Here is a 12,934-nt window from a genome sequence, read left to right on the forward strand (position 1 = left end):
GTGCAGAAGTTAGAAGGTGTGTAGAGAAAAAGGCAGGGGATAGCAGAAACAGAAAGGTTCAGAGAGTGGAATGCTCCACTGCAGAATTAGAATCTATCACTGCCTCTATCACAGAGTTCCTGTGTGATGCTGGGCAAGTCACTGAAACCAGACTTTTCACAGGTGCTCACTAACTGTGTGTTTCTCATTTTACTGGGTGCCTGATTTGAGACACTGGGGTCTGATTTGCTGAACTGAGCACTCACAGTTGCTAATGAAGTCAATGGGAGCTGGGCTTGGATATCTTAAGTGCTATAGAATGCTAAGTACTCTGAAAAATCATCTCAACATGAGCACTCATAATCAGTGGATACTTTTTACCTGAATCTATCTGGGCTAGATCCACAAAGGGATTTAGGCACCTAAATGCTACTTAGAGATTTCAGTTGCTCCAGTGGTAGAGGACTGTGCTGTGGATCCCAATACTGCTAGTGACCAAAGGTGGGGATCAGTATGGTCTCACGTGATGACATTTCTGTTTTTAAATATTTTTAAATGAACATTAGAAACACAAGAGTTCTAGACCCATCACATATTCCATGTGACCCCTCCCTCACACCGTATGGCCTCAGGGAGTTTGAGGGTTCCATGTTTGCTTAAAGGAGGTAGAAGTGAGCTTAATGTCACTATAAACCTAATAGACTCTGGTAGTCTAGGGGATCCCCTGGGGTGGAAGGTTATAGGGCAAACTAACTAAAGCCAGTTTCTGCTAGAACTGGGTTCTCTAGGCCTCATTCTCCTGTAGCCAGGTATGCAAGATGCTTCTGTTATGATTTAGCAACAGCAGATCAGACTTTTCCAGCTGCACATATATGCAGCATAGAATATCAGGGTTGGAAGGACCTCAGGAAATCATCTAGTCTAACTCCCTGCTCAAAGTAGGGCCCCTCCCCCAACTTTCTTTTTTTTTGGCCCAAGATCCCTAAATGGCCTCCTCAAGGATTGAACTTATAACCCTGGGTTTAGCAGGCTAATGCTCAAACCACTGAGCTATCCTTCTTGCCCAGGTAACCTAGTCATGTTCCAGCAGCTGCTAGACCATGGTGTGAACCAAGCAGTGACTAATTGTATCTGTCGCAGAGGAGACTTCATGCTCTGTGGGGAACTTGGTGCTCATGACAGGCCTGGAGAATGAAGTCCAGCACTGGCCTGGCAGAAGACCTAGCAGTGTGGGCTGCTCCAATCACAGAGCAGGGGTGGGCTGATTCCACAGCAAGGCAAGACTCAGCAACACAATTTGGAGCAGGAGGAAACAAACTCCAAGAAGGGAGAATGGTTCGAAGCCTCCCTGGGGTTCTAATAGAAAATAATAAAATAAACTCATAAGGAGAAGGGCATGAACACAGCTACATCTCCTGCTTTCTCCGGAGAGGTGCCACTCAGTTCAATCCCACCCCCACAAGTTAAGCCTGCAGGAGGAAAGGATTGTGATGAGTCTGAGCATTCCCAGCTGCTGGCTCTGGGAGGGTGTTACTAGAACTCAGGGAAGGGGCTAGACTAGTTTCAGCTGTTACAGCAGGAATTTTCACCTGGGCTCTGCCCAATCATAGCTGCCTCTGGGGTATAAAGGTGCCAGGTTAAGCCTAAGTGCTTTATGGGTTGCTACTAGGAAATCAGTATGGTTGGTGTAGGGCAGAATGGGTGCTCTTTGGGAGCTGTGCTCTTGTGTGTGTTGTATTGTTCCTTGGCTTTGGGAACTTGGGATGGTCTTTTAGAGGACTCTAGTGTCTTGGTGTGTGGCTGGAAAAGCCTGCAGTTCACTCTACCTCTAAGCAAGGATGGAAGGGTGTCCCATGAACTGACTGCTTGGGGTAAGTGAGGGTAAGGCTGTAAGAACCTGGCAGTGTCTTCCCTTACTAGGCTGTGGCTACACTGAGAAGGAACAGAAGTGAATTTCTGCTTTTGGCTCCTCTGGCCTCATAGCAAAGCTTTGTCTAATAGTTAGCTCATCCCTAGTGCAACTGAGTAACTGCTTATGCTTACAACAGTGCTACTGGGGTGGGGGGGTATAGTCTCTAAGGGTTAGGTGCCTGTATGCTACTCTTCCAAGATGCATCTCCTATAGGCAGTTAAAGGGGAGGGGTTGCAGAGCTATTAGTAGCTAGTTAAATAACTTCTTTACCCCCTTCCTCTGTACTGTATACTGACCACCTTGTTCTTGCCTCCTGGGGTTCCCTAGATACTGTTGGGCAGTCTCACACTCTGCAGAATGACTCTACCTGTGGGGTTTGGGTGTCTCAGACTCCAGATGGCTCCAGGAAAGTTGATGCTGCCTATGATGGCTGTTACATCTATGAATGGGTGAGTGACATTGAAGTGCCTGCATAGGGTTCTGGTAATACTGCTCTAACAGTCCTGACTCCGGTGGCTTTCTCTTCCACAGAATGGCAATTACCTGATGGTGGTTGGGGTTGAAGGGACAGATGCAGATGGACACAGGCACTTCCGTGAAAAGGTGCTCAGATGCCACACTACCCAGCCAGGTAAGGGTCTAGTGTCTGATGTGAAACAGCCTTGGCTGTTTGACTACTGTTGAGTGAATGCTTTCCCTAAAGATGGCTGTTCTCCTCCAGTTACAGTAAGGGAGGCCTAGACAGAGAAGGCCCATCTGTGTTCCTTCTTGTGGCAAGGTAGCAATTATGGGGCCAGTGAGAGAGAGAGAGACACACAATCCTCATAGTTTTTGCTTATCCTCTTTTGCTAGGGTGCATCCCCATCCAGCCTCTGGTTGGCTGCACTTCTCAGAGCCTGGAGTTAATTATATTTGTATTGGCACCTGGAGACCCCAGTCATAGACTAGGGATTGTGCTAGGCCAGTTATACTCACTCCTCAGCGCTTCAGAAGCCAAATTAGCAATCAACATTACCCAAAAGAGCCCTGATAGTGTGAATTCATTGTTTCATTTACTTGCCTTAAATTCTTAGTATTTCCTGGAGCTGCTTATCTTTCTCCTCCTCCCTTCTTCCCTCCTCCCTCATGGTATAAACTCCAGGGGGGTTGAAAGTATTTACTAGAGCTCTGCTCTAGACAGCTGTGGCTGAATTTAAGGGGTGTGTATGTCTAGCCAGATTTTACCAACTACAATTGTTTAATAACCGGTTGCAATGGGTGATACTAAAAGGCTGATCTTAATTAACAAAGCCACTTATAGCTCTTGAGCATCAGTCTGAGTATCCATGTTCTAAGCTGTAGAAGAGCCTCCAGTACCTGTCTCTTCTCTTCCCTCCCCCAACTCAAATTTATTGGTGTCCCATTTATAAAGAACTCATAACATTGTGTTAACCTACACAAGTGTAGTAATCTGAGTCCAGAATTATGCAGACTGGGTCTTGGACTCAAGCCTCTCAAAGTATTTTTGAGCTGGATGCATCTGTCCTGCATAAAACCTACCCACATGACTGCATTTTCACTAGTCTGAAGTGTTATGTAAAAGGAATCCTCACAACATCCCTCTGAGGTAGACCACTTTAAGCATTATTCCCACTTCACAGATGAGGAGACTGTCAGGGGGAGAACCTTGCCCAAGGCTACACAACAAATCTATGACAGAGCTAGGATTAGAATTTGGGGATGGGGGCTGCCTCCCTCCTAGCCTGGTGCTCAACACCCTGGACCATGCTACCTCTGAGCAACTCAACAGCCTCTGTAAACTTGTCCAGAATGCAACCCTCAAGTGGCTGAGCCCCAGCTGGAGGGCATATGCTCAGTGGCTCATCTTGCCCCACCCATATTTTTTTTTCTTTCCCTCTTGCTCCGATCTCCTTGTGAATTTCCAGTTGTCTCTTTCAGCCTTGGATGTTCCAAGCCCCAGTGTCTGTGCTGCCATCCAGAGCCAGGACAGACTGTCATGCATGCCTCTGCCTATCACACAGGTAGACTGCGAAGAACAAGGCTGTTGCTATGATCCCACTGATAGGTTGAAGCCTTGTTATTATGGCAACACAGGTGAGTTTTTAGGCACATGACTAGCCAATACAGTTGACTAATCATTGAGGAGGGGGGCATGGAGTGGCTGGCCAGCCTAGCATGGAAGGCTGAATAGGGCTTGTGACATAACTTGTGCTGTGCTAGTTAGTTTTTAAGCCTGATATTAGACTGACATTCCCCCATCATAAGAATGAAGAGTTTGTTTTTTGCCATATATAGTAATAAACCAAACTCATGGTCCAGGATCCTCACCACATTCCCTGTTGGAGCTGCAGTGGCTAATACAGAGTTCATTGTCAATGTACCTTTGAGCAAAGGTCCCCTGGAGCAGTCTAGTGGGCTTCTGGCCAGATATAGGCCAAGCTATTGGATTCTAATAACACTGTTCTAAGTCTCTCTCCCCCCCGCCCCCCCAGGATGGGAGAGACTTCCCCAGCCTTATCTTACCTGTCACTTGGTCACTTCCAGTGACAGCACAGTGCACTCCAGATGGCCAGCTCTCCATTGTGGTTTCTCAGGATGTGACTCTACCACCCCTGATCCTGGACTCAGTGCGTCTGGCCAGTGGGAGCAGTGCTGGCTGTGTCCCTGTGGTGAAGAACAATGCCTTTGTCCTGTTCCAGTTTCCACTCTCTGCCTGTGGCACCACTTTTCAGGTAAAGGTTGGGGAGGCCAAGATGGGGGTCACTTGACAAACAGCAGGATTATGCAAGTCAAGAACCAGGTGCACTGGCAGGTCCCTTCCTAAAACTGATCCCATACCAAACCCTACTAGGAAATTCTCTGGCTTCTAATGTGTCTCAAACCTGACTATGAAAGGGGCAGAGCAGAGGGGGTCACTGCCTCATCTTGCATTGCAGATGGATGGGGCCATGGGTGTGTATGAAAATGAACTGGTGGCAGACCAGGATGTGAGAACCTGGAGTCTGGGATCAATCACCCGGGACAGCACTTTCAGGTAACCTCAGAGGCTCACTCTAATCACCCCTCTGCATCTGTAGAGCTGCTTCTCAAGTTAGCCCTGTTCAGATCATTATACTAGTGTCAAGTTCAAGACCAGATACTCCTCCAGCAAACCCTTATGTTGCAATTACCGGGAGCTGCAGACTGGCTCCCCCATGAGCCTGGATTCTCCTAGCTCGCTTCATGGCCTGTCTCCTTCTGAGGCTCAAGGAGGTGACTTAAATACTGAGCAGTTGCAGCCTTCCCCTTCTGGGTGGGAGGGGTTCCCAACAGCTTTCATGACCTCTCCCTCCAAGATGGTTTGAGTCAACAAGCTCACTCTTCAGTCTGACTGGTGCCATTTACACCCTGCAAACTAAATGAACCTAGTTGCTGGCTGGTCCTGACTAGCTGTCAGACTTGATGGCTTCTCTCCCCACACCAGGCTGCATGTCCGCTGTAGCTACTCTGCCAGTGGTAACTTCCTTCCTCTGAGCATCCAAGTCTTCACCCTGCCACCCCCCCCTGCTGTGTCCCAGCCTGGCCCCCTCACACTGGAGCTGCGCATTGCCACAGGTAGCTAACTCTTTTTCAGCTCCTGGACAGGTTTCATTCTTACTACTTGGTGCAGGATTTTGGTCTATGCCTGAGCTCTTATCTTAATGGGAGGGGAGGCTAAATGCAGTGTGGAGTGGGTCTGGGGAGGTGAGGGTGGGAGATGAGACTGAGTGTAACTGGGTTGTTAGTCCAATGACAGCCATAACTCCATGCCAATAATGCAGATTAATTGAGTTTTAAATTGCTTCCTGCTGTCCAGAGAAGCTTTATTTCCTCTGCCTAGTAAGAAGGCAGTTCTGCTAATGTATTCTGGGTAGGGTTACTGACTTTGGATGTATTCCTGGATGTTTCATCACATGACAGTCAAGATTAATCTCAAATTATAACGCAGAATTAGGGTTGCCACTCCTCTAGGGTTCTCTTTTCTCCCAGAATTAAAGTAGTGGAAACACTTCTCAGTGGCAGGGGTAGGAGGGAGAAGTTGGGCCTCTGGCTGCAGGCAACACATGTTGGACTAAGCTTCTCTAATTACTCGGAGTGACTTCTGTCCATCTGGCTTATTCTAGAGCAGGGTTATGGATCCTACTATGCAGACAGAGACTACCCTGTGGTGAAGGTCCTGCGTGACCCCATCTATGTGGAGGTCCGGATCCTGCAGAGAACTGACCCAAACCTGGTTCTGGTTCTCCACCAGTGCTGGACCACTCCCAGTACCAATCCTCAGCAGCAGCCACAGTGGCCGATCTTAGTGGATGGGTGAGTGACTGAGGGTGTAGGATCACACTGGGCTGGGGAGTGTCGGACACCTTTTAAGTACTGTTTTCCTCATTCCTAGGTGCCCATACACAGGAGACAACTACCAAACCCAGCTGGTGCCTGTGGGAGCTGCCACAGGGCTGCAGTTCCCATCTCACTACCAGCGCTTCATCATCCACACCTTCACTTTTGTGGACTCTGCTTCCCAACAGACATTTACAGGCCCAGTATGACTTCTAATCAATAAGTGACCCTTTCATATCCAGGGTGTTGGCTTCCCCTCCTGGCTCTCACATCAGGGAGGGTCAAGGGCTCTACAACCATTGCTACATGTATGGGAGACTGGGTCTTCTCTAGCTGCTGACAGTTAAACCTGGCTATCTGACCTTCCTAGGAAAGGTTTCCCACTGGGACAGACTCCCAGCTGGGAGATTGGGCCGGGGGAGAACCACTCTTAATGCACAGGGCTGTAGCTCTGATCTAAGATATCAGGCACAGTGTTCCAAGGGAGTCCCAGGTGAAACCAAGCCATGGGGTCAGAGGGGAGGTGCTATACAAGCATGGAGCTGAGCCCAGTCTGGGGGCATCAGAACTACAACTCCCATGAGGCAATCCATCCCCATAGGAAAATGGAGTTTATTGCTGAACTGATGCACGACTAACACTTCAGGTTAGTCTTAATCTGTATTGTGGTGTGGGAGAGAACATCCTGAGGGAGAGGGACTCCGAGCCAGCTCTACTTGTGATGTTCCTGTTTGTCCTACTGTTCTATAGCTTGCAACTCCCAGTGTTTGGTCTCTTACAGACTGTCTCCCTTCCATTGAATGAGTTCAGGACTGACTTATCCATGCAGGATGAGAATGCTAGAGCAAGTCTCTAGGGTGGGAGAGTAACTCCAGAGCCTCAAGGTGACCCTGAAATGCACTGACCATCACCAAGGCACTTGGTTGTGAAGAGGGCTTCCTCAGCTTGAGCATGTTCTCATACCCTGAAGTTAAGGGTATTGTGACACAAGGATGCAAAGGCAGTCACTGAACCTGTATGGAGCTTGCAGTTTAGAAGGGGCTTTGGGGCAGCAGGGCCCTAACCACTTCACCTCTCTCCTAGGTATACCTACACTGCAGTGCCTCAGTGTGCCAGCCCTCCCTGCTAGCATCCTGCACCACCACCTGCCCAGCTGCGGCCAGTGAGTATCCTAGCTTTTCAGCCTCCCTTCTCCCTGTAGGATGGGATAACAGTGCCTGGCAGGCATGGGGTATCTCTAAACCTGTTCTGAGGAAGTAGGAGTGTCCTCCATTTCACCTGTTCCTGTCATGAAGCTGTCTTGTCTGGGTACAAACCCCCTGTGATACTGAGTAACTTCCTCTGTCAGTGGCTCTGGATGACAAGAGCTGATCTATGAAAGAATTTGGCTCCCAAATGGGAAAGGACGTACTCAATCCCTGAGCAATGCATTGCCCTAGCTATGATATGAAGACAAGAGTAGGCAACTTTGGATTCCCTCCTGACAGGAAAACTTTGTGGTGTGAGTATGGTGGGCTTCACAGCTAACCTCTTGCTTGCCTTACAGGGGGCAGAAGGAGCACTGAGCAGCACCTTCAGGATGGCCTTTCCCACATCACCAGCAGGGGACCTGTGATTCTCCTCCAGGACAGGCCAAAGAGAGAAGCTGCCATGGACAGACTAGGTAAGTGCCTGAGTCATGGTGTAGATCTAGGTCTAAAACATGCCCTAAGTCCAGAGGCAATCAATAAGATTGGGGGAGGGATAGCTCAGTGGTTTGAGCATTGACCTGCTAAACCCAGGGCTGTGAGTTCAATCCTTGAAGGGGGCCATTTAGGGATCTGGGGCAAAAATCTGTCTGGGGATTGGTCCTGCTTTAAGCAGGGGGTTGGACTAGATCTCCTGAGGTCCCTTCCAACCCTGATTATTCTATGAGTTGTCCAGTAGGACACAGGTCAACTCAAGGGGACCTTCACCACACTTGTGGCCTCTGGACATGGACACTGAGCCAGGGCAAAAACTCTGGCACTGTGACTCACCATTATTGGCTCTAACCTATGGGTATTCTGGTCAGATCTGAAACAGCAGTTGTTGCATCAGTGAGGCAACATTTCTCCTAGCAGCTGAGGGTGGGAGTCTCTTGAGTAAGAGGCTGGGGGGCAAGAGGCTATATCTGATCACATGATTCCTACCCCCACCCTAAGCAGAGCAGGTTGGGAGCATATCTAGTAACAGGCTTCTCTTCTGGCAGGCTTGCCTCTGAACACTAAATCATCCTGGATGCTAGCCTGGGCCAGTGGAACACTTCTTCTGGGGGCTCTGTTCATGTCACTCCTGGCTGCTGCATGGTGGAGATGGAGGAGAAATGCAGCTTGTAAAACTAGTATCTCTCAATAAAAAAAGCAATGGAGACCTATGCTCTCTTGTTCACTGACCACCCCTGGAGCCTCCTAAGACTCAGAAAGCAAGTTTGAGAGTTGGTGGGAAGGATAAGCAGTTTATGGAAACTTTCACTCATTTTCCCCCTACTTGTGCCATTGCTGCTACTCTGCTAACATTAGCATAGACTGACTTGGTTTGATCATAGTTGGTATCTCGTGGCAATTGCTTAATGCAGCTCAGCTTCAGTTTGAACTGATGGCTTAAAGCCAGCCCTGCTTTTGACAGCAAGAGCTGGAAGGCAATTCCCCCAGAATTGGGCCCTGCACCTAAGAGGGCTCTGTGCTTTAGGTGTCATAATCTTATTTCTCTTACTCACCTAGTGGCAGGCAGGGTCCGCTCTGGGGCTTCAGCAGCTGGGGGTTCTTCAGTGCCACCAAACCCCTGGACCACTGCAAGGTATTTGAATTGGGCCCTGCCATTCATAAAGCTGGCCTCTGGTTAAAAGCATGTGATCCTCTTATCTTTCTGAAAGCACTTAGTATGTGCATTGGTGGGATGGTATAATAGAGAACATTGAACACCATCTCCAAGGAAGGAACTTGTTACCCTAGCATCTCAACTGCCTTGGGGGCATTGGATACACCTGATCAGTGTGGTGCATAAAATTGTAGGAAAGAATATTCCCCTATGACTACCCAGCTACAATGTTGTGAGTTTTGGCTCTTGGAGCATGAAACATCTCTATCTTTTACACTAAACTCTAATGTAGTAGGGGGCCATTCTGGTCATGCTCACTCAGGCCCTTGTGAGAGGGCTTGAACAAAGTCAGTCAGTACAAATTCAACTGACAAGTCTAAGACAAGATCATTTGAGTCAGCAAGCTCACTCTTCAGTCTAACAGAACAGGCCAAGCAAAGGGTGAAAACGAACATTCCACTAGTAGACAAGTGTGGTGTTGGTATGAGAATACTACAAAGCTAAGTGCAGGAAGAAACTACACACACAAACCTACTGCCTGTTAATGAAACTGCTAACTAACCTCCAGACATAGTTTTTACTGGATCATAGTTGATGTTGGGGAGGCTGGTGCCATGACAAATGGGTGGGGAGGGAAAACGTATCCAGTTCAACAGTAGTATAACAAATATACTCAACTGGCCTAAATAAGTTTCAAGAATTAAAGTTGTCTGTACATTTCCTAGCTCTTGCACATTGGTAATTAGCTTGTGTGTGTTAGTTGTTACTAGAATTAATTAATTTTAACCAAGGACTTTTTTTATCTGTGCTACCCCCATGATTCAGCAGTCGGGTTGGAACTGTATGGGGAGGGGGAGGAATAGTGTCTCATTAGTCTCATGCTTATATCCTGACAGCAGAGTAAGAGTGAGCAACTACCTCCCTTGCAGCCTCCTGGAAGCAAGTGTGCTCTGCTGCACATTGGTGCATGTGCCCCAACCCCTTCTAACAATTTTTGGTCCTAGAGTCCCTGCCTAGCCAATCCTGCTTCCCATTTACTTACCCCATTCCCTACATACTCCTTCTGGAGGAGGAGGGATAGCTCAGTGGTTTGAGCATTGGCCTGCTAAACCTAGGGTTGTGAGTTCAATCCTTGAGGGGGCCACTTAAGCATCTGGGGCAAAAATCAGTACTTGGTCCTGCTAGTGAAGGCAGGGGGCTGGACTCAATGACCTTTTGAGGTCCCTTCCAGTTCTAGGAGATTGGTATATCTCCAATTATTAAAATTAGTTTTTCCCTTGTCCCAAGTACCTTATGCTCTCTCAGCTGGCTCCTAGTTAGTTCTTGTACCATGCCAAGTCTAGTCTCTGCCACCAAGCTGCTTTCCTCTTCTCTGTTGCACTCTACTCCCCTGGCTCTGTAACAAACTAGGGCTTGTCCCACCTATGAATGAGGACAGCTTCCTTGTACCCAGCATATCACCAGGAAGGTCACTGAAGGCATCAGACACTTGTGCTTTGAGATCTCAGAGGCAGTGCTCAGCCTAGAGAAGCTATTGTAAAGAAAGTCTAGCTGTGCACCTGCAACCATTTGGAGGGAGCATCATCAGTTGATTTATTTAAATAAATGAGGAGCTGTGAGAGGCTTGAGCAGGCTCAGTACGGATGGAATCCTCCGACTGTTGGGTGCAAAGCACTAGCATACCTCTGAGCATACATGAACTACATTTGTGGGCTTGTTAAGGTTTATAAAAACATTCAGATGGCAAGAGGCATGCCCCTGACATACAAGCCCCCTACCTGCCAAATTGTAGGTCTCTACTTCAAAGTAGGGGGGTACTAGAACATTTCTATAGAAAGGCCGGGGAAATTTTAACACTGACACGTTTATCTTCCCCACCCTCATTCTGGGAAACAGCTGAATGATCAGGGCTAAATTTTCCACAAGCAAAAAAAACCTGTGCCTGAGGCACATAGTAAAGAAAACTTCAGCCCAATAGAGTAAAGTTTTTCAAAATTACAAGCAATTGAAACCAGCCTCTTATAAGGGGCTGTCAGGTAACCCAACAGGTTGTGGTATTAGCCCTACCTATACTACCTAGTATTTGTACAAACAACATTTGCTCTTTTAAAGTGTTTCTATTTCACTTACAGAATTAACATAGCACCATTGTGCATAAGTATGTATCTTAGACAATCAAACTGATGTCTGCCACTGCAACCCCTTCTTGGGCATAAGGGTGTTAGCCCCTTTACCAATAGTCTGAATAGGCCCCCTACTGTGAGGTAAGGTTGTGCAGGAGTAGGCCCAAGCCAAGTGTTTCTCAAATGTGGCCACCAAGGACTTTTCTGGGTGCTACAGCCTCCTGAGCTGGGAGGGGGGAGGCAAAGTAGCAGCTCCTTCCTCTCCCCATTGCTCCTGGATGCACTGCCTTAGTGTTGGTTGCTGGGGCCACTAGCAGCAGTTGGGCCCTGCCTCCCTCTGGAGACAGCTGGGGCACAGCACTGGAGGAGCAGGCAATCAGTGGGGCTCAGGCTTTGGCCTTCATGACCCAACTGGGGGCTTCAGGTTCCAGGCCCGTGCTGACCCCCTCCCACCCTACCATATCCAGGGCTTAATTTGACCCCAGGCTTGCCAGGGCTGAGTAAAAGTGATGTGTACATTGATATCACTTTTCACAGCAGACTTACTGGCTAGCAATAAATAAATTACAATGATTTGGAGATGTATATGTGGATATTTTTGTTTTGCCTAAAGCTAAGTATTTTAGGAAAAAGTGTCAGAGCAGCCACCAGCAAGAGTTAGTGGCCGCACTCTGAGGCCACCAAAATTTTGTCCTGAGAACCCCTGTGGCCTAGCCCTTATTGTAGCTTGGTTTCACTTAATTTATTCAGGGTAAGTATCATAACCTTGATTCTCAGCATTTAAACTGTCATTTCTGTATTATCCACTAACTGGTTGCAATCAGTTGAAACAGGATGGGATTTTTCAAAAGAGCAGCATGGTGGCCAGTTACTGCCCAGTGGTAAAACTCCTGCTTCAATGGGAGCAGGGGAGTCATATCAATGCTAAATGCTTGTGAGAGGCCCACCCAGCAATTGTTCCATGTTTAAGATCCAAACCCATCCTTTTTACTTAGTTTTTATTAGATAATGTGTATTGCATTTTGGATGTCTCTTCCTTCATGCAGAAATGAAATGGGAGCACATGGCATTTGCTATGTTACATAGTACTTAGTTGCCAGGTGTATGCCCAGCAAGCAGTTTGTAATGTTACCAGCTATTGAAGGGAAAACAGAAAATCCCTAATACAGATCTTGGCAGGTCAATAAAGGAGAAACTGTATTTCACATATTTTGTTTGTTGGTTCAGGAATAACCAAGCTAGTCTTACAAACAACAATCCATTTCAAAATCAAGAACAACCTTATGGTAGTGTATCCAGTTGATATTGCATGAAATGTCAATCATCACTCTTGATTATATATAAATTTGGGGGGAGGGGAGGAGGAGAATTACCTGTGTGCATATTCTTATAATAGTTTCAATAACTAGTGGTGGGGGTGGAGTGGAAATGTGGTGCTGCTACTATCACTCAGCACAGCATTTTATACCTAACAGAATCATTGTTCAGGTGTACTGCCCTCAGCCCATGCTGCATAACACACGGGCCAAGCGAGCGCTTGCCCTTATTTACATGCTGCAATGAGGTCTAAGAGAGGTGACACAAACCAAATGGTGTCTTACATCACAAAGGGTGCCACTCCTGGCAGACAGACAGACATTCTAGAACAGACCAGTGAAGAAAGCCATCTTCCACTATGGAAATTGTCAGCAAGTGAAAAGCAAACACCTTAGCACTGATGAAGCCC

At 47.6% G+C, this 12,934-nt stretch overlaps 1 protein-coding gene across 1 annotated transcript; it reads left to right on the forward strand.

Annotated features, from left to right (window-relative positions):
* The first annotated feature begins 1,627 nt into the window (after nt 1-1,627).
* On the forward strand, nt 1,628-8,695 carry LOC123344273 (zona pellucida sperm-binding protein 4-like). The gene is made up of 12 exons (XM_044980304.1): nt 1,628-1,850; nt 2,219-2,340; nt 2,423-2,522; nt 3,830-3,985; nt 4,436-4,623; nt 4,828-4,925; nt 5,355-5,485; nt 6,034-6,223; nt 6,303-6,450; nt 7,331-7,409; nt 7,794-7,910; nt 8,478-8,695. The coding sequence occupies exons 1-12, from the start codon at nt 1,658-1,660 to the stop codon at nt 8,621-8,623; spliced, it is 1,668 nt and encodes a 555-aa protein (XP_044836239.1). The 5' UTR covers nt 1,628-1,657; the 3' UTR covers nt 8,624-8,695.
* The last annotated feature ends 4,239 nt before the right edge of the window (nt 8,696-12,934 follow it).

This window comes from Mauremys mutica, chromosome 1 (genome assembly GCF_020497125.1).
Source record: "Mauremys mutica isolate MM-2020 ecotype Southern chromosome 1, ASM2049712v1, whole genome shotgun sequence".
Lineage (NCBI taxonomy): Eukaryota > Metazoa > Chordata > Testudines > Geoemydidae > Mauremys > Mauremys mutica.